This window comes from Epinephelus fuscoguttatus, linkage group LG5, assembly GCF_011397635.1.
Source record: "Epinephelus fuscoguttatus linkage group LG5, E.fuscoguttatus.final_Chr_v1".
Taxonomy (NCBI): domain Eukaryota; kingdom Metazoa; phylum Chordata; class Actinopteri; order Perciformes; family Serranidae; genus Epinephelus; species Epinephelus fuscoguttatus.
The window spans coordinates 42,154,572-42,181,058 of NC_064756.1; the positions used below are offsets into that span (position 1 = coordinate 42,154,572).

General features: G+C 42.3%; 1 protein-coding gene across 4 annotated transcripts in view; it reads right to left on the minus strand.

Moving 5' to 3' along the window:
* Positions 1 to 26,487, minus strand: part of LOC125889077 (seizure protein 6 homolog) — a 469,538-nt gene that overhangs the window by 188,802 nt on the left and 254,249 nt on the right. For all 4 annotated transcript variants that reach the window (XR_007449397.1, XM_049576748.1, XM_049576749.1 and 1 more), the window contains exon 4: positions 20,594 to 20,783. Coding sequence is in view for 3 of the 4 variants with exons in the window: in XM_049576748.1 (XP_049432705.1) it covers positions 20,594 to 20,783 (190 nt within the window). In the remaining variant the exon portion in view is untranslated. The remainder of the gene's footprint in view (positions 1 to 20,593; positions 20,784 to 26,487) is intronic.

Here is a 26,487-nt window from a genome sequence, read left to right on the forward strand (position 1 = left end):
TTGCGACCAGAACAGGCCATGACTGTTATGAAGAAGTCTTCTCTCCCTTCGTGTCATCTGCTAGACATAATTTAAGTGTCATGTCATCTGCCAGACATAATTTAAGTGCTTACGTAGAGATAAGGTGGGAAAGCCTCTCAGGATGGTATGTTTTTAATTGTTATCCTAAACAGACACTTGACCTGTACTTCTCACCCCACTTAGATAACATGCTGTTTAAATATGACACTCTGAGAAATGTTCAGGGCTCACTCTTTCAGCCTTTTCACTTGACTGTTTGGTGTGTGCCCAGTTGCAACTGTTGCTGGATTAAACTTTACAGAAAGACAACGTTTGACTCTGAGTGTTATCTGAGTATTCTTTATTCAGAAAAGTAATTTTCCATTACAGGGTCTAGCAGTTGGATGTGATTGGTGATTGATTTGTATGCCTTCAAGTATCACCCTGTTGTATGTTTTTCAGGACAGTTTCATTACAGAGCCTGAACTAGACACATGTGCCTGTCATTATTGCTTAGCATGTAGAATATCATAGTTTAAAATGGTGTCAGAAGTGGAGCCTCGCGTTTATAGTCAGTAATAGCAGGCGCGAGTTAAGTTGATTGTCGGTGACTGGTCTTATACACAATCAACAGTCCACACGAAGTTAGCATTTGAGGAGCTAGCATGGCAGCTAATATTTCCCCGCCGGCACCGATGAGCTTCATGGGAAACTGGAGCACAAGCTGGGACACACATGTGTATGAGGACTACATTCTCGTTACCGGTATCTCTGAGAAGGACAAAAGGATTCAGGCGGCGACCCTACGGAGTGTCATGGGGAATGAATGCAGGCATAACTACCGTCACAACCTAAATCTCTCAGAGGAGGAGCAAGGGGACCCCAAAAAAATACTGGACGCCCTGGAAAAGTACTTCAAGCCGGCAAAAAACGTTATCTATGAAAGGTACCTGTTCAGGAGCTGTAAACACGAAGAAGGACAATCCATAGACACTTTTGTGACCAGGCTGAGAGAGAAGGCAGCTACGTGTGAGTACGGGCAGTTAAAAGATGAAATGATTCATGACAAAATTGTACTGGGCATTGCAAATGAGAGCACAAGGCGCAGGCTATTGAGAGAAAAAGAGCTCACGTTAGTCACAGCTATTGAAATGTGCCGCGCAGCAGAGTTAACTGACATCAGAATGCGAGTGATGGAAACAGCTAGTCCACATGCTATGCATAGTGCAGTCTGTTGCTAAGCACCAAACCAGGCAAAACAAGTCGAGGTGGAGCAGTTCACCCAAAATGGCAGAGGCAGTGTATATGTGTAAATACTGTGGCAACACACATTCAAGGGGAAGAGAGCATTGCCCAGCCTTTGTAAAAAAAAATGCAAATTATACAGAACTAACAATCATTTTGCAAAAGTGTGTTAAAAAAGCAAATGGAGAAGCACTGCAGGGAAAGTGCACTGCATGGATGACGAGGCAGGCACCTCAGGGCAGAGCAGTGATGAGGAGTCACACCTATACACCATTGAGTCAGTTGGTGGAGGAGGACAAACTAAAGGAAAGAAATGATTTGTGACACTACAATTCAACACCAAAGCACAGAGATGTCAGTTGGACTCTGGGGCCACAGTCTAAGGCTGTACGCAGGGAAGCTAGTGTGCTCTTTGGGCATCTTCGGCGGAATGCACAGTACGAGGTCGCAGACACAAGCTCTCGTTCAAGGTAGTGAAAAAGGGACAGCACCCTCTCCTATCAGGAGACACCAGGGATGATTCATGCACTTCACAATACCGAATGTGATGCTTAAAGTTGAACATGCACAGCCCAGACCCCTAACCAAAGAAAAGCTAGTCAGCACATACAGTGATGTGTTCACCGCACCTGTGGAATCCGTGCCCGGTGAAGTACATTTCGACCTGCATCCTGACATTCCGGCAGTTCAGTGTGCTCCCTGCAATGTCCCCATCACCATGAAACCAGCTGTTAAGGCCCAGCTGGATAAGTATGAGAGGGAAGGCCACCAGTGTTTCCCATACATTCATTTATCTGTGGCGGTGCGCCACGAATAAATTATCTCCGCCACATATAGATTTTTCTGCTTTTGGCGCTACCTGTTCGACCTCGCTCATAAACACATTATAATGGGACTCAGTGTCTGTGAATGTAGCTTGTCGTTACAATTCCGGTGCAATAGGTGACAGTATGCATCGTAAAGACGCACTTAACGCACCTGGTCCACCAGAAGAAGAAGAAGCAGACGTAGTAGCAGAACGGATCCAAAGACCTCTCGGTACAAATATGTGGGCAAACAAGTCCAAAAGTGGTCCGAACAACTCTAACTCATCATGTTATATTAGCTGTTTTATTAGCCTGTGTCTGTATTAACATAGCTGGAAGCTCAACATGTGCAGAGACATTAACTCACGCTGTTAGTAGTGTTAACTACAGCGCGAGTCCCGTAGCAGCTCGCCACCCTGTTAATCAATTACAGCGGCTCCACTGGCAACGGGAGCAGCACGACAACCCCCGTCTGCCGTGGGACTGCCTGTGCTAAATGAGCACAATGTGTTTTTAAATGAATAAACCATTATCAGAGTTGATATGTGATGATTTTTTCCATGCATTTACCCATGTTTATCCGTGACATTTTGTAAATGTCCGTGGCGGACATTTGAAAGCGAGTAGATGACAAACAGTACAGTAAACTTGTAGATAACTCAAATATATGTAATAACTTAGGTGGAAAATGCTTTAACATTTCATGCAGCCTACATGCAGCCTCTCGGCTTGGCAAACAGTAAACAACCCCGCTGGCTTCTCTACGTGTCGCTTCCGTACGCAGTCAGTGGAGCCCAAATGAATACGCCGCGACGCTACGCTGACGGGACGCTTACTTTTGCAGCTGGTGGAGCCCGGCTGTAAGGTTCTGCTTATTAGTAATTAACTCTGACGTTGGATGTTCACTTCTTCACACAGATGAGTATTGAAAAATATTTTTAATACCCCCCCCCCCACCCCCCCTCCCAGGACCACACCACCACGAAAAGATTCCTGTCCTGTGGGAAACACTGGCCACATCACCCCAGTCACAGGAACTGAATGATTGGATCAGCAATATGGTAATAGTGAGCAGGCCAGACAAACTGAGAATATGTCTCGATCCTAAGTCACTACATTATGCCCACCCTAGAAGATGTTCTTTACAAGCTACCAAAAGCGAGTTTTCACTTTAGTAGATGCCAGAGATGCCTTTCTGCAATGCAAGCTGGACACTGAAAGCAGTCTCATGACAACCTTCTGGACCCCTTGGGGGAGAAAACGGTGGCTCAGACTGCCATTTGGAGTGTCGGTCGCACCCGAAGTGTATCAAAGAAAACAACACCAGCTGCTGGCTGGGCTCAGAGGCATACAGCCCATTGCTGGCGACAAACTGGTCGTGGGCTGTGATGACATGGACGAAGAGGCGGAGTCTGACCATGACAACAAGCTCCTGGTGCTGCTGGAGCGCTGTCGGGAGGTCAAGCTGCGCTTAGGTGTAAAAAATGCTGCAGTTCAAGGTGGCAGAAATCTGGTTTCATGACCACATTCTCTCAGCTGCTGGGCTGAAGCCCAATCCAGAAAACCAGCCTCTTGGTGTGAGCCATCATCTCACACCAAGAGGCTTTAAGGCATGCTCATGACCCTACAAAACTACAGTCTAAAAGTGGTTTACAAACCGGGGCAGGAGATGTTCATCAGTGACATGCTCAGCAGGGCTAAGGCAGAATGCACTGGCAGGGGGACGGCCTACCAGCGGCATACCATCTGCTCCTTGCAACAAGTACAGGATGGCCTGCAACACGTGAACCAGGCAGACTACCTTAATGTAAGTGACCAACGCCTGGAACAGATCAGGCTTACACACTGACCGGGACGAATGTCTCCAGACACTTAAATCCGTGGTTCTCATAGGCTGCACCTGGAGATGCTTGCACGCATACACTACAGCTACATAGGGGGTGATGCGCATTATCGGCTAGCTCGTGAAACCTTGTACTGGCCAAACATGCAGGCAGAGATTAAGGACTTTGTGAGAGCCTGCACAAACTGCAACAAGTATGCGCATAACCAGCAGAAGGAGACCATGCTTTAGTATGAATTGCCAACTAGGCCATGGCAGATTGTCAGCATGGACCTTTTCAGTCACAGGCGGAAGGACTACCTACTCATCATCGATCATTATTCTGATTTTTGGGAAATCGAACTCCTCCCTGATCTGGTTGCAGAGACGGTCATCAGGCATTGTAAGGCACAGTTCGCGTGTCATGGACAGCCTGACAAGGTCATCACGGACAATGGTCCTCAATTTGCTTCTCAGTTTGCTCGTTTTGCCTGGGAATGGGGGTTTGAACATGTGACCTCTTCCCCGAGACACCCCACGGTAAACGGCAAAGCTGAGTCGGCCGTCAAGATTGCAAAGAATCTGTTGCGCAAGGCCTCCCGTGATAACACCGACCTTTGGAAGGTGATACTTCACTGGAGGAAAACTCAACCGAACACATGGACAGCAGCCCGGCACAGTGGCTCATGTCTCGTCAGCTGAAGATGTTCCTTCCTGTGACTAACAGGCTCCTGGAACCTGCTGTGGTGAAAGGAGTCACAGAAAAGTTGCGTCACAAGAGGCAACTGGCCAAATTTTTCTATGACCCTGAGGGCTGGGACCTGTCTTGGCAAAACTGCGTCTAGATCGTACCTGGTGGACATTAACGGCTCCATCAATAGGTGCAACAGGATTGATCTCTGGCGGAGGCATCTGCTGCTCAGGCCTGTGGGGAGAATGAGCTGGAGCCAGCACACATCCTGGAAAGAGGTGCTGCAGAGGCTTCCCCAACTGTGGCCGAACCAAGCCCTGTCAGGCCCGCACCAAGGGTGTCTTCAGTCAGTCACAGACCAGCGGCCTCTTCTAGTTCGGATGGGGCTGTACCCTCAGAGGGCCTTGTACGCATCAGGGCTCGACGGCTGTCAAGGCCACCTGAGAGATTGTACTGGTAGCATGCATATTTATTATTGAAAAAACAAAACAAAAAAAACAAGCAGGGCTTTGAAAGGTTGTGTTCATTGAATTGCACTGTGGTGATTTCTAATTGAACTGTGTGAAATTTTATTTTGGTTTGATGCAAGCCCTAGCTAGAGGATTTTGCACTACTTTCTTAAGTGATGGGTCTTACTTTGGAAAGGGAAGATGTTACAGGGCTAGCAGTTGGATGTGATTGGTGATCGATTTGTATGCCTTCATGTATCACCCCGGATGTCACTGGACTGTTGTGTTTTTCAGGGGCAGTTTCATTACAGAGCCTGAAATAGACACATGTGCCTATGTGTCATTATTGCCTAGCATGTAGAATATCACAGTTTAACAGTCATGCCTGATATAAAATGAGAAGCTACTGCCTGACTGTTATGTACATTGATCTTTGCTAATGCTAGGTACCATTAGATAAGATAAGATAAGATGCCTTTGAGTTTTGCAATCTTCTATGTCAGATTTCAGAATCAGTCACAAATAACTTTTTGCATTAACACTCCCAGCTGCTGTAAAGAAGAGCTGAGGTGGCAAAATACAGTCGCGTAAAAAAAAAAAAAAAAAAAAAAAAAAAAAATCATATTTTGATTGGCTTTATTTTAGCTGACACACATCCATTGAAATATGCCAATTTAGGCCCTGATACTGAGGACTCAGGACATCTCTAGTCTATTGGTTATTGATCCATCCATTTTCATCCGCATAGCTGGAGCTGGGTTGCAGGAGCAGCAGGCTAAGCAAAGTATTCCAGATCAAGTTCCATGTCAAGTTGCATGCATTTTCTGTTTTCAAAATACACTTCCGTTTTCACAGGACATGTACAGTTTGCATACAGTCTCTTTCAAAATAAATGTGCTACGTTGATACAACACCACGAATTGACTTTTTTTCCCCTACAACAACAAACGCATGTGGTTGCATTCAGCCAACACACGCACGTGGTTGGGTTTAGGAAAAAATAACTGGGTTTGTCTTTACAATCATATGGTAAGCAAACACCGGTCTCCCGGATGAAAGTCGGTGGTTGTTGGACCCATCTACCACCCTTCCCACCCGTTCTACTCAGACTTTCATCCTCTTAACTTATGTTGTTGTCTGGCTACGTTTCCTTCTAGGCCCTATTTCAGAAAGCAGGCTCAACAAACTCTGAGCCTAATCCCGATCTCTGGGTTGACTGAGCCTGAGCTGAGAAACTCTGAGTTTTCTGTTCCATAACAGTTGATCAGAATCAGTTCAATCAATTCTGAGTATGTTCAGCCTGAGAGAGGTGCATTCACGGCGAGCACCAAATCAGTGGAGTGCAGATAATGATTCTCAGTGGCAGAAAGCAGAAAGACACTTTGTTTAATCCCAACTGAATCTGAGATTTAAAAAAAAAAAATCTATTGCGGCAGCTGCAGCTAAACAGTGTGAGGTGTGATGGGAAGTGACGTTTGTAATGTGATGCATTAATGCTTGTTTGATATACAGAAAATACAGAAACATTACGCAGAGTTCATACTATATCTTAATATAATTTGCCGTATCCTCTTATTCAGCTGTATTTTGATGGGGCCAATCAAACACAAAGATATTAAACAAACTGGTAAAAGTTTTGCTTATACTTTCTTCATTCTGTTGGCATGAGGCCGAGGTTAATTGAATTGCTGAATTGCTGTGAAATGTCTTCTGATTCACCTAATCTCCTTTATTCTAAGATGGAGCTATTGTGGGATGTTGAGTCCCATAAATGAACCAATTACACTGCGGAATCTTTGTCATTGAGTCAATCTTTGAGTCATTGCATCATGTATCCATGTAGATTAATTTCTTGTTTCCTGTGGAATTCCTCTTTTTTATAGATCACATCTATTTCTTGGGCTTTTGTTGCCTTTAATGGCAAAACATAATTAAAATAGCATAAAGTTAAGGGGGAGAGAGGAAACGTCATGCGCGAGAGGCTGCATGCTGGGTTTGAACCCCCGGCTGCTGCATCGCAGACTGAGAGTCGGATCACGGGGCGTCCACTCCATCCACTATGCCATTGAGGCCTCGCACTATTTATGTTGATAATCAAATCTGATTTATGCCCAGGGAAAACCACAAAAACAGGTAAAAGTTTTTTCAGAGCCAGAGTCACTTTTCTTACGGCCGGACAATCCGCTGTCTCGCTGATGTGTTCAGTGTCTCTCATGTTATAAAGAAAAGAATCAAAGAGCAATGCATAAAATGTGCTGTGATTATAATGTAAATCCACGATGTGTAATATTTGATATATCTGGGTGAAACAGATTGTTAAGATAAATTATAGAGTGTGAGGTGAAATTGTATCTTTCATACAGACACTCCTCCAGGGAGACATCCAAACAGGGTCTAATCACCCTCTCTTTACGCAACAGTCTCTGAATAAACTGTGCCCCAACGTCCATGACTTCATTTACTAAAAGACACGCCACGTTTCTTCTTCCTGCTACACGCTTAGCGAGCGATCAGCCTCAGGTTTAGATGAAGCAAACCTGCGAGCCAGCAGGTTTGCTTCACAGAGTATGTTGTCATAGTAACTGACTCAGGGTTTCCCTGAACTGGCTTTGTGAAATGGAAACCTCAGAGTTTCCCTCATCTCAGACTCAACATATCCAGAGTATTCACTAATCCTGCTTTCTGAAATAGGGCCCTGATGCCACCAAGCGGTGTTCAGAGGTGGGTAGTGTAGCCAAAAATTGTACTCAAGTAAGAGTAGTGATACTTTAGAACAATATTACTCAATCAAAAATAATAATCTGCAAATTCATGTATTTTAAACGATACCCCTTTAACTAAAACAAAAATAAATTAAATCTTTACAAACATAACATAAATCAAGGCACAAGAAACACAACTATATTCTTTTATATATAGATATATATGTGTGTGTACAGTACAGGCCAAAAGTTTGGACACACCTTCTTATTCAATGCGTTTTCTTTATTTTCATGACTATTTACATTGTAGATTCTCACTGAAGGCATCAAAACTATGAATGAACACACGTGGAGTTATGTACTTAACAAAAAAAGGTGAAATAACTGAAAACATGTTTTATATTCTAGTTTCTTCAAAATAGCCACCCTTTGCTCTGCTTCAAGAGGTAGTCACCTGAAATGGTTTTCCAACAGTCTTGAAGGAGTTCCCAGAGGTGTTTAGCACTTGTTGGCCCCTTTGCCTTCACTCTGCGGTCCAGCTCACCCCAAACCATCTTGATTGGGTTCAGGTCCGGTGACTGTGGAGGCCAGGTCATCTGCCGCAGCACTCCATCACTCTCCTTCTTGGTCAAATAGCCCTTACACAGCCTGGAGGTGTGTTTGGGGTCATTGTCCTGTTGAAAAATAAATGATCGTCCAACTAAAAGCAAACCGCATGGGATGGCATGTCGCTGCAGGATGCTGTGGTAGCCATGCTGGTTCAGTGTGCCTTCAATTTTGAATAAATCCCCAACAGTGTCACCAGCAAAACACCCCCACACCATCACACCTCCTCCTCCATGCTTCACAGTGGGAACCAGGCATGTGGAATCCATGCGTTCACCTTTTCTGCGTCTCACAAAGACACGGCGGTTGGAACCAAAGATCTCAAATTTGGACTCATCAGACCAAAGCACAGATTTCCACTGGTCTAATGTCCATTCCTTGTGTTTCTTGGCCCAAACAAATCTCTTCTGCTTGTTGCCTCTCCTTAGCAGTGGTTTCCTAGCAGCTATTTGACCATGAAGGCCTGATTCGCGCAGTCTCCTCTTAACAGTTGTTCTAGAGATGTGCTGCTAGAACTCTGTGTGGCATTCATCTGGTCTCTGATCTGAGCTGCTGTTAACTCGGATGAACTTATCCTCAGAAGCAGAGGTGACTCTTGGTCTTCCTTTCCTGGGTCGGTCCTCATGTGTGCCAGTTTCGTTGTAGCGCTTGATGGTTTTTGCGACTCCACTTGGGGACACATTTAAAGTTTTTGCAATTTTTACGGACTGACTGACCTTCATTTCTTAAAGTAATGATGGCCACTGCTTTTCTTTAGTTAGCTGATTGGTTCTTGCCATAATATGAATTTTAACAGTTGTCCAATAGGGCTGTCGGCTGTGTATTAACCTGACTTCTGCACAACACAACTGATGGTCCCAACCCCATTGATAAAGCAAGAAATTCCACTAATTAACCCTGATAAGGCACACCTGTGAAGTGGAAACCATTTCAGGTGACTACCTCTTGAAGCTCATGGAGAGAATGCCAAGAGTGTGCAAAGCAGTAATCAGAGCAAAGGGTGGCTATTTTGAAGAAACTAGAATATAAAACACGTTTTCAGTTATTTCACCTTTTTTTGTTAAGTACATAACTCCACGTGTGTTCATTCATAGTTTTGATGCCTTCAGTGAGAATCTACAATGTAAATAGTCATGAAAATGAAGAAAACGCATTGAATGAGAAGGTGTGTCCAAACTTTTGGCCTGTACTGTATATGTATATATACACATATATATTTATATATATACATATATATATATACACACACACACACACACACACACACATATATATATATATATATATACAGTACAGGCCAAAAGTTTGGACACACCTTCTCATTCAATGCGTTTTCTTTATTTTCATGACTATTTACATTGTAGATTCTCACTGAAGGCATCAAAACTATGAATGAACACATGTGGAGTTATGTACTTAACAAAAAAGGTGAAATAACTGAAAACATGTTTTATATTCTAGTTTCTTCAAAATAGCCACCCTTTGCTCTGATTACTGCTTTGCACACTCTTGGCATTCTCTCCATGAGCTTCAAGAGGTAGTCACCTGAAATGGTTTCCACTTCACAGGTGTGCCTTATCAGGGTTAATTAGTGGAATTTCTTGCTTTATCAATAGGGTTGGGACCATCAGTTGTGTTGTGCAGAAGTCAGGTTAATACACAGCCGACAGCCCTATTGGACAACTGTTAAAATTCATATTATGGCAAGAACCAATCAGCTAACTAAAGAAAAACGAGTGGCCATCATTACTTTAAGAAATGAAGGTCAGTCAGTCCGGAAAATTGCAAAAACTTGAAATGTGTCCCCAAGTGGAGTCGCAAAAACCATCAAGCGCTACAACGAAACTGGCACACATGAGGACCCACCCAGGAAAGGAAGACCAAGAGTCACCTCTGCTTCTGAGGATAAGTTCATCCGAGTCACCAGCCTCAGAAATCGCAAGTTAACAGCAGCTCAGATCAGAGACCAGATGAATGCCACACAGAGTTCTAGCAGCAGACCCATCTCTAGAACAACTGTTAAGAGGAGACTGCGCGAATCAGGCCTTCATGGTCAAATAGCTGCTAGGAAACCACTGCTAAGGAGAGGCAACAAGCAGACATTAGACCAGTGGAAATCTGTGCTTTGGTCTGATGAGTCCAAATTTGAGATCTTTGGTTCCAACCGCCGTGTCTTTGTGAGACGCAGAAAAGGTGAACGGATGGATTCCACATGCCTGGTTCCCACTGTGAAGCATGGAGGAGGAGGTGTGATGGTGTGGGGTGTTTTGCTGGTGACACTGTTGGGGATTTATTCAAAATTGAAGGCACACTGAACCAGCATGGCTACCACAGCATCCTGCAGCGACATGCCATCCCATCCGGTTTGCATTTAGTTGGATGATCATTTATTTTTCAACAGGACAATGACCCCAAACACACCTCCAGGCTGTGTAAGGGCTATTTGACCAAGAAGGAGAGTGATGGAGTGCTGCGGCAGATGACCTGGCCTCCACAGTCACCGGATCTGAACCCAATCGAGATGGTTTGGGGTGAGCTGGACCGCAGAGTGAAGGCAAAGGGGCCAACAAGTGCTAAACACCTCTGGGAACTCCTTCAAGACTGTTGGAAAACCATTTCAGGTGACTACCTCTTGAAGCTCATGGAGAGAATGCCAAGAGTGTGCAAAGCAGTAATCAGAGCAAAGGGTGGCTATTTTGAAGAAACTAGAATATAAAACATGTTTTCAGTTATTTCACCTTTTTTTGTTAAGTACATAACTCCACATGTGTTCATTCATAGTTTTGATGCCTTCAGTGAGAATCTACATTGTAAATAGTCATGAAAATAAAGAAAACGCATTGAATGAGAAGGTGTGTCCAAACTTTTGGCCTGTACTGTATATATATGTGTGTGTATATATACACTCAGAGGTGGGTAGAGTAGCCAAATATTGTACTCACGTAAGAGTATTGTTACTTTAAAACAATATAACAAGCTCAAGTAAAAGTAAAAAGTATTTTATTACTCTTAAAAGTACAATTTATCCAAAAAGTTACTCAAGTAAATGTGACTTTTACTTGTAACTGTAACTAGTTACAAGTAAATGTAACTAGTTACTACCCACCTCTGGCGGTGTTACAGCAACCAGGAGTGTATCTTATCAACATGAAAGGACGGCTTTTTCATTGGTTTCTGATGCTGGAGGTCATTGCCCAGAACACCTCTAATGGGCGCCCAGGAGGCATCGTGATCAGATGCCAGAAGCACCTCAACTGGCCCTTTTGATGCTAAGGAGCAGCGGCTCTACTCTGAGCTCCCTCTGGATGTCTGAGCTCCTCACCCTATCTCTAACACTGAGCCCAGCTACCCTTTGGAGGAAGCTTATTTCAGCTGCTTGTATCTGTGATCTCATTCTTTCAGTCACCAACCCAAAGCTCATGACCATAGGTAAGGGTTGGGACGCAGATGGACCAGTAAATCGAAAGTTTTGCCTTCTGGCTCAGCTCCCTCTTCACCACAATGGTTCAGCCTGCATGTGCTGACTCTGTGCCAAACTACAGTTATTGGTTATTGTTCAACTATTAAATTGATTATTTAGCCTAAAAATATATGTTTTCAATTGCTGAACCTGGGCAGTAAAGTCTTTTGAACCTTTGGTAGGAAGTAGAGTTCAAGCAGTCAGGAGCCCAGGAGTGGCTCACATCCTTGCTGTCGCACACACACACACACACACACACACACACACACACACACGCCTATCAAAGCTATATCTAGTTTTTTCTCATTTGGCCAGCAGTGGTGAGAAAGTAGCAAACACAGCACAGATTGCTTTTAAGCAGCAGGTAATGATGTTGATGCCTCTATTAAACAGGAGAGAAGTTTACACATGCCATCTGCGCTTTGGAGGGCAATCAATGGAAACAAGCATAAATGAAGAGATATCAAGGAGTGGAATCTTTACACCGTTTGCAGGGGCTGAAATCTGACCAGTTAGGACCCAAGCTGACCCCATTTCCTGGGGGCTGTTCAAACACCATCACACATTTATTAAAGCCTTCATAGATTTTCACAACAAAGGCAGCTGCAGAAGATGACTTTCAGTTCACTCCTCTGTCATTAGCTGGCTGCAAGAAAAAGTCTTTCCAAAGTCCCTGTGTTTCTTGCACATGTCCACTACAGTAATTGATCAGTAAAGCAGTTACAAAGATATTGCATTGGTTAATCATGTGGCTGATTGACAGCACAAGTTATTTCTGTCCAACAGCAACAACACTTCGTGTTAAGAAGTGATAACACACACTCAGCCACACGTTGTCTACAGCCTGCCAGGAATACAAGACAGGCAGACTTTATAGGCCCTATATCACGAGAGGAATCAAATCCATCTCCAGAAGAGTAAAGAATAGTCCAAAGAATACACTGAAGTGGTTTTGTAGTATTCATCATTTTATACAGTGTGGTGCCTCAGTACCAGAACTACTTTGAAACTATTTTTGTATCTGCAGTCACCTAAAAAGTGGCTCCAGGTTTTTATATTATTCTGTAGCTTTCCAGTGTTCCTCAAGTATTAAAATACAAAAGTTCTAATTTTGGTTGAAATTTGTATGGTATAGCATCAAAATGCTATTTTCTCAAGCCCATTACAAAAGCTGTCTGCCTTATGTTGATGCTACATATAAACCTATGTACAGCTGTGGATGCCACATAAGGTTGGCTCCAAAAGTCCCACAATTACACAAACAAATTAAATGATCAAGTCAGCGGGGGATCAGCAACTCCCATTTGCTGTGAGGTGAACTTATTGTTTCTGTCAGTGGAGTCTAGTGGTTTGAAAAGGGAGAGTACACAGATGTATTTGATTAAATGTCTATAAGCCAATCACAGTGCTCCACATTAGTAATCTTATTGTTTAATGGATAACTTCTGCTTTTTACAACCTGGACCCTATTTCCCTGAGTAAATTGGTAAAAGAGACTGATGTGAATAACAATCTTTGGGACTGGTCCAATACTGAGGGAGAGGGCAGCAGGCAGCGGGCAGCGGCCAGCAGCCGTAGGACTGGCTGCAATGGAAGGACATTGGGCAATTAAACGCTGTCAGTGTATATCCGTTAAAAGTGGTTATGTGACACAGAGTGGTTCAAATTGTTATTATAAGTCTCTGAAATGTCTCTTTACCTTTTATTTCAAACAGTCTGTTTGTTATTGCCTCTTAATTGGAAGTCTTGTTCTGAAATATCATGAGATATCACAGGATGTCACTTGTTACAGAAACGTGTGTGAGTTCTGGAGTAGTTTAGTGTTATCAAGAAGGTATTATTAGGATTATTATTTACCTGATTTCAATCATGTGGATGAAGCTTTTGAATTTGACTGCTGCCTGTATTTATTTGAGCTTGAGTATATGCAGAAAAGCAGATGAGGAAAGAGAGAGGAAAAAAAGGCAGTGGGGGGGGGGTGAACCAGCTGCAGGATGTGAAGCTGGGAGAGTGGTGGTGTCCTGTGGGTGCTGTGACCCTCTACCCACAAAGGAAAAATGCCTGTGTTGTGAAGAGTGGTTTGTGTTTGCATATTTCCGACATGTGCCGACAAAATAAAGAGCTGCACTTTGAGCAGCTGTCATAGACAATGTTTGTTGGATATGGATACTGTGAAGTTTTGGCTAGATGTGCTACAAATGGATCCTAACCCTCCTGTCCATACACTGCGTATGCAGACCTGTGGGTCTGCAGTGACCACCGGGATGACTACCACCTGAGGAGAAAATATTCTGAACTTACTTTCCTAAAGAAAACTGCTCTTTGAAGTGTGGATTTACCTACTACAGACATGTGGAGTTAGACTAATGCAATTAGCTTAAGTTATTATGTTGACATTGCATAACATTATACATGAAAGCATGAGAGAATAACAGTAAAAACAATCAATCAATAAATGATTAGGAGGTGCAATATATCAACTGATTCAGCACTGATTATAACAAATCTATACAGATTGACTACCCATTTTCATCAGCTGACATTCAGAATGATAAAATAAGTGATATCAACAAGCTGACATTATCTATGCTACAGTGTGTGTGCGTAGTGGAAAAATATATCTATGCTTCAGTATTATATGACCTATAATATGTTTTTATGATAATTTATGTTTACATTTGCACTTCCTATACATCAAGGACATACCTACCTGTAATACCTGACAATGGTAATGTTAGTTATTGGATTATTTATTATTGTAGCTATTTATTATTTTCCATGTTAAAAAATCACACGAAAGATTCATAGCTTTTACTCAGGACTTTTTCAGAAATATCCATGTATTGGAATGGACAAGGATCTGAGTGTCACCAGGAAATGAATAGGGGAAATACTGTTCTAATTTAATTTTCTAATAATACAATCATCTTATAATTCAGTCTATTCATTAATTCCACAGAATATTTATCTCAAACGGATTTTCAACATACTGTTTTCTGAAGATAGAAATTGAGGATATTTTGAGAAGTGACAACAAATCCAATACAAAATGTATATATAATGTGTTAAAAAAGCATCCCTTTATTAAGTGATTACTCATAAAAAATAAATGGATAACACATAGTAAGTATCCTTATAAACAAATAAATAAATAAAATAAAATAAAATAAAATAAAATAAGGTAATTATTTGTAAGTGAGTAGAAATCTATCATTCCTTTTGTGTGTGTGTGTGTGTGTGTGTGTGTGTGTGTGTGTGTGTGTGTGTGTTTGTAACATAATTGGGTTCTAAACAGTTTAAACTGACATTGTCTTTTAGGGTGGCCCTTTTTTATCATGCTAAAATACATTTAGCTGCTGCTCCCATCCACAGCCACCAGACTCCTTTGACAGAAACAGTAATTTTACCTTGCAGAAGACAAGGAGTTGCTGTTCTGACACTGTCTCTAATCGACTGGTTAGTTTATGCTATTGTGTGACTTTCTAAACCAAACTCACATGGTGACCACAGCTGTAGGCTACACTGCTTAGCATCGCTGCGATACTCCTGTCTGCTTTTCGAGTCAACGCCCTCTACTGAAAGGGTGTAGACTGCCATCTACTGTAGGTATTACACTGACAATAGATCTATAAATGTGTTTAAACAATACAAATGCAATATTATTTTAAATCTCAATGTGTCCTCACCCGTTTAAAGATTTAATGTCATAAAAAAGCACCATCTTCCATCATCAAGTTCAAATCTTCCAACCTAACACTTAACTCACTCTCCACGCTTACACTGTCAGTGAACTGTTTTAACCACACTCTCGATCTAGTTCTGACGCGTGGAATTGAAATTGATAACCTAATAGTCTTTCCACAAAATCCCTCTCTATCACATCATTATTTAATAACTTTTGATTTATTTTTACTTGATTACACTCACTCAGCAGCAGTTACATTACTAGGTGTTTATCAGACAGTGCTGTCGCAAAATTTGAGGAAATGGTTCCATCAATGTTAATTTTAATACCATGTCCTTCTGTAACAGAGGTTTCCTGTACGGACTTTAAACTCTCCCGAATTGATCATCATTTCGATAGTGCTGCAGGCTCGCTGCAAACAACACTCGACTCTGTATAACTTCTCAAAAAGAAGTTAACAAAGCAAAGAAATTTTGCTCCTTGGTATAACTCTCAAACCCGTAAATTAAAAGAAATATCGTGAAAATTTGAAAGGAATTGGTGATTAACCAAACTGGAAGAATCTCGTTTAGTCTGGGCAGACAGTCTTAAAACGTATAAGAGGGCCCTCCGCAATTCCAGAGCAAACTATTACTCAGCATTGATAGAATAAAATAAGAACAACCCCAGGTTTCTTTTCAGCACTGTAGCCAGGCTGACTGACAGTCAAAGCTCTATTGAGCCTTGTATTACCTTAGCCCTTAGCAGTGATGATTTTATAAGCTTTTTTAACCACAAAATTCTAACTATTAGAGGCAAAATTCATCCTGCCCTCAAATGGAACCAATCTTCCCTCAAACACAGCTGTAAGACCTAATATATATCCAGATAGCTTCTCCCCAATTTCTCTTCAACGGTTGACCTCAATAATTTCTTTATCTAAATCATCAATGTGTCTCTTAGACCAGGGGTTCTTAACCTTATTGACCTTGGGGCCCAACTTTTCTAATACAATGTGGCCCGGGGCCCATTCAGATATTAACATGTTTAATTGATCTTACTCTTGGTTTGATTTGTATTCAACAACTAGATCAAATCCACTTCCAATTAATAAGTTAAAAACATATCAAATAAATTACATGATACAACGTGATCATCACAGAAACATTTATTTATCATGTGGATATAAATCTACACCTCTGTCAAGATGCCGAACAGTCTAACAATTCATGGGACAAATGTGCTCCAAGAACATATTTGACAACAATTTTAAAGGAGTGTGTCAACATAACAGTATGCGGCCCTTGCGGCCCACAGGTGCAAAACTGAATTTGTTTCGTGGCCCTCTCGGTGGCGCTTGTGGCCCAGGCCCCATGGTTAAGAATCCCGGGGCTCTAGTTTCCCGGCGCAGGGTGGCGAACCCCGCGCAGAGCTAGTTTCGAGCAGCGCAACCCGAGGTGCACTCAGTTTGGTAGTTTGGCAGACCGAGGTGCACTGAGATGGGTGTGGCGGCGCAGCAGGGGGAGGTGTCGACAGATCCAGCTTGGCGCAGTGACAGTTTCGTGCTAAAAGGCTTCGCCGGAGGTGCGCTAAAAGCTCGCCATCTGAAACCAGGTCTACTGTCAGCGCAGGGGGAGCACAGCCGGTGTAAGTGGAAGTTTGGCTGACCGGCGGACAGTGCGCACACATCACCAAAACTTCACAGGCAGGTTTCCAGAATATCAGGCATATTAACAATGCAATAAATATCCAAAAAAACACTATTCAATGCAACTATCTGCAATCAGCACATAAATGTATCTCTATATCGACTGTCCCGTCACATGTGATGTCAGATCAAAGGGGAATGGCACCATTTGGCACGTTTGGCATGCGTAATGAAAACCGAACATGATTTGATTAACACAGCTGCAAACTAATGAGTTCACATCCCTCTCAGCCAACCACAAACAGCCACAGCATCAGATAGGGAGTATATATTCAGCATCTGTCATCTTAGAAAAGCCAAAAGAAAAGAAACAGAGTGAGACTGCGAGAGAGAAAGAGAGAGAGCGCGCGCACGCACGAGAGAAACGCAACATTGATTTACAATTGTGGTGACCTCCTCCCAGGCTACCTTTGCATCATCAATCCGTGGAGGTCTGCTCGCAGTTCCGTATATTCGGACACTGCGAGAGTAAACTCTCATTACACCTTCGCGCGGCACATTTGAGGGCGAGGAGAGGGGCTCATTTGATTGGTATGATGTGTGTAAAACCCACTCCATGCCTTCTCTCCTCCCTCTTTCCGACTTGCACTGGTAGCAGGGATGGAGGTGGGAAAGAGGAGTAGCTGCGCTAGGCGCACGGTGTGCCAAACTTACAAAACCCGCCTGGCCACACCCAGTTGGCGAAGCGCAGGTGCGCTGCGCCCCCGCTGCGCCCGGTCTGTGAAACTAGAGCCCCATGTCTTAGACCCCATCCCAACTAGGCTACTTAAGGAAATCTTACCTTTAGTTAACACTCACATATTAGACATGATCAATATATCTTTATTAAAAGGCTAACCACCACAGTCCTTTAAGGTAACTGTAATTAAGTAAGTAACCTCTTATAAAAAAGCCCACCCTGGATCCAGAGGTGTTAGCCAACTATAGACCGATTTCTAATCTTCCCTTTCTTTCAAAGATCCTTGAGAAAGTAGTTGCAGACCAGCTGTGTGACTTTCTCCACGATAATAATTCATTTGAGGAATTTCAGTCAGGATTTAGAGTGCATTATAGCACTGAGACAGCACTAGTTAAAATTAAAAATGATCTTCTGATTGCTTCAGACAAAGGACTCGTCTCTGTACTTGTTTTATTAGATCTTAGTGACCATCAAATTCTGCTACAGAGACAGGAACATTTAATTGGCCTAAAATGTTCTTCACTAAGCTGGTTTAAATCTTATTTATCTGATCGTTTTCAGTTCACTCATGTTCATGATGAATCATCTCTACGTACTAAAGTTTGTTTTGGAGTTCCACAAGGTTCTGTGCTCAGACCAATTCTGTTCACTTTATATATGTTTCCCTTAGGTAACATTAGAAATCACTCTGTAAATTTCCATTGCTATGCAGATGATACACAATTGTATTTATCAATAAAGCCAGAAGAAACGGATCAATTACCTAAACTTCAAACAAGCCTGAAAGACATAAAAACCCATGAGCTCCAATTTCCTTAAGTTAAATTAAGACAAAACTGAAGTTATTGTTCTTGACCTCAAACACCTCAGAAATCCTTTGTCTGATGATATGGTTCCTCTGGATGGCATTGTTCTGGGCTCTAGCACTACCATAAGAAACCTCGGAGTAATATTTGACCAAGATTTGTCTTTTAACTCCCATTTAAAACAAACCCCACAGACTGCATTTTTCCATCTGCTCAATGTTGTGAAAATTAGGCCTATCCTGTCCCAAAAAAATGCAGAAAAATTGCTCCACGCTTTTGTTACCTCTACGCTGGATTACTGTAATTCCCTATTATGAGGCGGCTCTAATAAGTCTTTGAAAACTCTCCAGCTAATCCAGAATGCAGCGGCACATACTGACAGGAACTAAGAAACAAGATCACATTTCTCCTGTTTTAGCTTCTCTGCACTGGCTCCCTGTAAAATTCAGAATTGAATTTAAAATCCTACTCCTAACTTATAAAGCTCTAAATGGTCAGGCTCCGTCATATTTTAGGGAGCTCATAGTACCATATTATCCCACCAGAACACTGCGCTCGGAGAATGCAGGGTTACTCGTGGTCCCTAAAGTCTCCAAAAGTAGATCAAGAGCCAGAGCCTTTAGCTATCAGGCTCCTCTCCTGTGGAATCATCTTCCTGTTTCGGTCCGGGAGGCAGACACCGCCTCCACATTTAAGATTAGACTTCAGACTTTCCTTTTTGAAAAAGCTTATAGTTAGGGTTGGCTCAGGCTTGCCTTGGACCAGCCCCTCGTTAGGCTGAAATAAGGCTAGTCTGCCAGGGGACCTCTATAATACACTGAGCACCTTCTCTCCCTCTTGCTCCTTTGCTAACACTCATGTCCTGTTACTGCATCTCGCTAACTTGGCCCTACTGCATGTAACTAACTCGGATTCTTCTCTGGAGCCTTTGTGCTCAACTGTCTGGCAGGTTAACTCGTATCGCAGCGGTGCGTGGTCGGTGTGACGTGTGGTTGTGCTGCTGCCGTGGTCCTGCCTGATGCCTCCTACTGCTGCTGTTATCATTAGTCATTAGTCACACTTCTACTGTCATTATACACTTATGATTATTGTCACTTATATATACTATCAGATATTAATATATACCAACAACATATTGTACCACAATAGCCGTAATTACTGTTGTCATATTATTACTTAAGTTAATGTTGTTGTAAGCTACTGTCACTACTGTCTGTCCTGCATCTCTCGCTGTCTCTCTACATGTAACATTGTGTCATACGGATTAATGTTCATTTATTATGTTGATCTGTTCTGTGTGACATCTATTGCACGTCTGTCCGTCCTGGAAGAGGGATCCCTCCTCAGTTGCTCTTCCTGAGGTTTCTACCATTTTTTTTCCCCGTTAAAGGGTTTTTTTGGGGAGTTTTTCCTGATCAGCTGTGAGGGTCCAAAGGACAGAGGGATGTTGTATGCTGTAAAGCCCTGTGAGGCAAATTGTGATTTGTGATATTAGGCTTTATAAATAAAATTGATTGATTGATTGATTGATTGATTGATTGAAATTGAAGCGGGTGTCAGGGTGAGAATAGGGAGTATCAGCACTGTAACCTACATCACTGCTTTCCATTTTAAAGACCAAGAAAAGAACACAGGTGGACCTGCCTTTTGAATTAAGGGAAACATTTTTAACATATGATGTTTCAGGTGTTACCTGATACAGTTGTAGTGGGCACCTGACACCAATTAGCAAAAATCATTTTCCATGGCCACTGTATTCTGTATCTAACTTCATGACCATAGTTTGCATCTGAGTAACAGCGAGAATTATTCTGTAAAGACATAAAATATCAAACCATAAAAAAAGTATCAAATTATTTCAATGTAATGCTGATTGTTTCCAAAAAGTTGTAGCTTCAAACTTGTGTCTGTTTCAAGAGTATGCAGGTGGCATTCGTTCTGTAACACACACTCACCTTGGTATCTGAGCAGGACTGATCCAGGCTGAGACCTCTGACTGTGGAAGCGGATAGAGATCTGATTGCTGTGGCTTCGTACCACCAATCCCCTCATTAGAATGGACTCATTGGCCAGCATGGTGTTCTCCCCATGGCCCATGTCTTCAAACACCACCTTGTCTCCCTCAGATAGATTCACATTCATCACCTGACAAAAAAACAGAGTAAGGATTAGGCCCTTTATGCGTCATATCAAAACAAAACAACAAACGATCTAGACCCTGGGATCGAGAGTCTCCCAGGACCTGAAGCAAAGACCAACATTGACACTATTATCAAAAGAGGCCCAGCAGCGGAATACTATGTCTGCTGAAGATGCTCAACCTGCCACGGCTGCTGATGATCTCATCCTACACAGCAATCACAGAGGGCTACATACACTATGAAAATGCTGTAAATGGTTTCACAAAACAAAGTAAAGTTCAGTTAGTTAGGGCCTGTAGTCATTTTATAGTTCACTGATGGTCAAGGTTAAAACGAATCAAAGTGTAATAAACACAAAGCACACATCCACCCACTACTCATTGCATTACAGTAATAATATTGTGTTCATTGATCATAGCCTGATTGCTTCATTTGTATTCTGATTGTTATACAAGCCTTTATTCAGTGCATTTTTCTTTTGGTACAATCTTCCTTGTGGCTCTCGTAAATCCCAGCAGCACTATGTATATGGCTGGTCTTCAGAGGCAAAAAAAGTCTCCCACAAAACTGACTGTCGCAAAGTGCATGACCTCAGTATATCTAGCAAGATACATAATAAGCCTCTGTTAACATGCAGCCTATTGTTTGTCACAATCCTCCATCATTGGTGTATTATTACCTCCACCAATAGACCCACTCTTTGAGCGTAAATGCCATGTAGTCAAAATCTTATTAAAGTAAAAGTGCAAAAGTATTAGCATTAAAATATACATTACCAAAAGTAAAAGTATTATTGCAGAATGGCCAATATCAGAATCATGTTCACACTCATGTTTTATGTATTACATAACTGGTTTATAGTGATACATATACTGTGTTAATCTTTTCATGCTACAGCTGGTGAAGTCATCATCATGTTTTATTAGTAGGATTTGTGTTAATGTACTTAGTAACTTCCACCACTGTATGGGTTAGAATTGATTACATGTGTGTGACATGTCATACAACTCTGGATAGACTGACACGGCCAGCACCAGCTTCTCCTCCATTTTTTCTGGTTACCAGGGTGACGAGTTCCGCGATATGATTGGTTGCCTGGAAAAAGCGCTGGTGACGACACCAGCGCCTCTCTGAAAAGTTCAGAGATTTTCAACTCAAAACACTCGGAGCGGCTGCACAAAAAAGGAGGAGCAGCTGGAAAAAAGATGCTGGGCGCAGCGCCTTTTCCCTAGGCGGCCGCATGCGGCTGCAGACGCTCTCTCCTCATTGGGAACAATTGCAAAAAGATGCTGGCCTTCTTCTGGTGCTCAGAAAAAGGTGCTATGTGGACACAGGGCCTTAAGAACAGTCCCTTAAGTGTGGTGAGGTTTGTGGACCGTTACTTGCCACAAAGAGAGAAATGTGAACGGCTCGTTTCTCCTCTGACACGTCACATACCTGTGTGCCGCCAGGTTCAGGTACTTATAACACAATTTCCAAGAGGAAATTATTGGACCTGAAGCCAGGCCAGCGCGTGCCGTTATTGGCCAGCGTGCACCGTTATTGGACACTCACCCTCTTGCGATTGGACTTTGAACTTATCCCACAGTAGTGGTACCATGACGTACGGTACTCCAACATTATGGTATCATATGTACCGTGGTGTACCGCGATCTACTGTTGGTACCAGTATACCGTGCAACACCAGTGTGAGCGTGTGTGTATGAGCTCATGTTATTGCTCAAGTAATTTTCACTTAAGCAATGAGAAGGAGTGATGTTATACTGTATATCTAAGTAATTTTCACTTGTCCCTTTACCAAGTGCTCTTCTATTCTCAGTTTCCGCTCAGTTCCAACCACTGGTTTCGCCCAGCAACAGCCAGCGCCCCTATGTCCATGTTTTTCAGCTGAAGGCAAGTACAGTGCTATTGTGCGTGTCTGCATCTTATGTGTGAGCGTGTACATGAGATCGTGTGTGAGTGTGTGTGTGTGTGTGTGTGTGAGCTCATGATTTTGCTCAAGTTATTTTCACTTGTCCTTTTAGCAAGTATTACTGCATTTCCGGCTTGACGGACATTTCTAGTATTTTTTTTATTTATTTATTTTTTTGTGTGGCAACAACTTGGCAGAAATTAGCATTTAACTAATCATCTTCTGATTTTCAGCGAAGCACATGGGTAGTTCCACCAATAGTATAGTGTTATCAAACTCAGCTGGCCAATAAGAGCTGAGTGGTGAGGGTCTAAAAACAGTTGTTGGTGTTGCATTTCTGTTGCACATGTTGTTTAGGTGTCCGTTACAGCCTGATATCCATATGAGTGTGGGTGAATGTGCAACAGAAATGGACAATTGAACTGCGTTTGAATGATTAGCTTGTGTTAGCTTGACCGCCAGCTATCAGACACTGAGAGTAAACAGCATGCTGTGCAGTGTTTCCCCTATATGCTACTAGCAGCGGTGCACCGCCACTGCTGAAATATGATCGCTGCTGATTTAACCGTTATCCAGGTCAATTCACACACTTGCAAGTAAAGTATATAAGAGGAGAGGAAAGGGCTCCGTCTTACCTCTTCATAAACTAAAGTTATATTATTTTGCGCGACGGATGCTTCATATAATAACAGAACAATATACTATTTATCATGTTATCTCATCGTGTCATTTCTGTCTCATGGCTCTGCTCTCTGTATCGTGCACGGCGGAGTTCCGCCACACACACAGGTGAGCACGCTAGAGCGGCTCGGCCGCATTTTCCTGACATAACCTGACCCGAGCCCGGTGCAGTTTGTCAGCTGACAAAGTTATTGTTATGGACAGTGTGTAAATAACCAACAACAGACTGATGTTACGCACAGACAAACACGCCGCTCGCACAGCAGCGCAGTGCGGTACTCAGAGGCCGTTTACACGTACACTGTGATTTTGATAAACGGAGACATCTTCCTTCGTTTGTGCCCTTCGTTTACACGCAAACGGAGATTTCTCCTCTGAAAACGAGTCTTTCTAAAAACTCCAGCCAGAGTGGAGATTTTGGAAAACTCCGGTTGTGCGTTTGCATGTAAACTGAGATGAACGGCGTTATAGGCAGCCGATGTCACAGTATGCGCCGGAACTTGCGCCTGTGTCAAAAGTGCGACCTATGTTGCTACGGTGACAATGGATACATGGAAGGCTTGAGCTTCTCGTTACACTGCCACCTACAGGTTTGGCATGCTCTTGTGTATATATCACGGGCAAGTGTAAACAAAGATCTTTTTGAAAACGGGGACAGTGAAATGTCCGTTTATGAAAATAGCCGGCCACGTGTAAACAGCCTCTCATTTGGTGCGGAGCTTGTGTTGCGTTCAGGTGTTGTCACGTAAATAACAACTTCCAGCACTTAAATAGGTCATAGCACAAAACAGCAGCATGTCAAGTGACTTTTTTCTTTTATTACATTCAATAAAATTGTATTTTCCTAAATCTTGAGACACCTCATATGTAAGCTAGACATTTCACCTGCTCATTATTGTGCACACATGTACTGTATGTACTTAGTCCTAAAGAGCCCTTCTGGTGCCAGGTAGATACATAGAAATATCCCAGCAGGCTGTGCTTTGCAAGCATACAAAAAAGTTTCATGTATGTGAAATTCAGGCTCAGGAATTTTTTTCACTTTAAGCCCTGTTAATGTATTCTTATGTCAAAATGGTTAACTTTTCTCTTCTCCTCTTTTCTTTCAGCTCCGAACACTCTTGTCGCCCAGCATCAGCCAACGCCCCCAAGCCCATGATTACGCGCAAGAGGCCTAAAGACCGTCTTGTTGTAGGATTTCTGACATTTCTGTGTATGTGCGTGTGTGTCTGTGAGCATGTGTGTATAAAAGATGATTTCAGATGATTTCTGCCCATTTAAGACTCCGATTCTCCACCAGCTGTCACACTGCTGTTCATTGTACTCCACGTTGCTCTGTATGCATTTACTTATAAATTTGGTTTAAATTTATGGTTTGGTTTTTTTAATTGTTTTTGTCTCACTGTGCTGCCCTCCTGTAGAGGTGTTGGCTGTATGTTCATAATGATTTAAAAAGATTCAATTAAAAAGATTTATTTATCTTAAAGAAGAGTGCCTTGGTCCTACCACGTTTTTCACATGTATGATCCTTCATAAGTTGCTGTAGGCTAAGTACCGTTCATGCTCAGCGGTGATGTAATGTTGATTTGATACGGAGAAATAATTTCCTCTTAAGATGTGCATTGATGTTCATTAGCATACTAGAATGGCAGTGCCTAATGGCCATTTATTTTTTTATTTTCAGAACACTAACTATACTGCTATCTGGATCACAATACAGTTCAGAGAGAAGTTTCTGACCTCTTCAGTCTTTTGTCCTGACACCATCCTGTCTTCTTTCTAAATAAGATATAGCCACCACTTTCCTCCCTAACAGTTATTAGGGGGTTATATAAAGAAGCAAGTCATAAGCCTTGGCCTATGGGCCTAGGATAGACTATAAAATACTGGTGGAATGGTGGTGATTTTTTTAGCCTATTACACTGCGCAGCCTTATAGGCTGCAATAATGAAATGCATTTTCAGTCACTCTACAGCCTATATTTATACATATTTCTGTATCATGATGTGGTTGACTATTATTTCTGGCCTACACAATTCAACTAGCATTTTAATAGACCAAACTATCAATAACTATTTTACACATTCATAAAGTTTTGTCGGCAATTCAAAAACCCACAATATCACGTCTGTATTGCAATGAAATGTGGGTTAATTAATCAGTGAAATCTGCTAAGTCTGCACCCCAGGTAGACTCACTGGAAGTCTGCAGAAAGTCCACTTGAGGCCCTGTGAAATAGTTTAGCTCGAGTGTCAAGGAAGGTGGTAGGTAGGCAGACTCAGCAGACTTCTTGGCTCCACCAAAGTGTAAATGTATTTACAGTGCTCGCCATTACATGTGCAAATTAGGCAAAAACAAACAAAAACCCAAACAAAAAGCCAAGCAAATAACTGAGGAAAATTAACTCATAATAAATCAAACATAAGGGCACATGTTCACAGCAGCACGGCCTCTCCTCTCAGCCTCGAGCCCAAACCTCAACTGCCTTTATATAGAGGAACTGACTCACACTTAGAATGCCTCAGCCCCTACCAGAACAAAAGGAGGTTGCAACCTTAACACAAGGAAATCAAATAAACACCTAGGATTAACTTACAAGCACATTTACATCACTAAATGAACTACTAAAAGTAAATAATCCTAACCGGTTACTTTAAACTGCACTAAACAATCAAAAGAAATATTCCTACAAAATAAAACCCCTCCACTTAGTTCAGCCCAATGATGTCATTGATGACATCACTAAAACTATAAAAGACAGGAAGTGCTGGGGGGTGGCCTTTCAAACAATCCTGCATGGTGGGTCTGAACAAAGGAAAAAACAAAGGTAAGTACAGACAAAGGAACAAACAATTCGACTAAGTTCAAACCTGAAACACAATAAAGGTAACTGAAACCAACTTATGACTGTGTGTTTGTTTTAATTTACTCATATACATTGATGTTAACTGTAACATAACAAGAACACAAACAAACCCGGGATAATAAGTGGTGTAATGTTACGAAAGCAATGGTAAATTATAGCAAAATAAACGTATGGAAAAGTAACATGGTATACTGTGTACACTGAGCATGTAAGGGACAAGTGGTGGTGAGTGAAGGTGCATTCTCACCC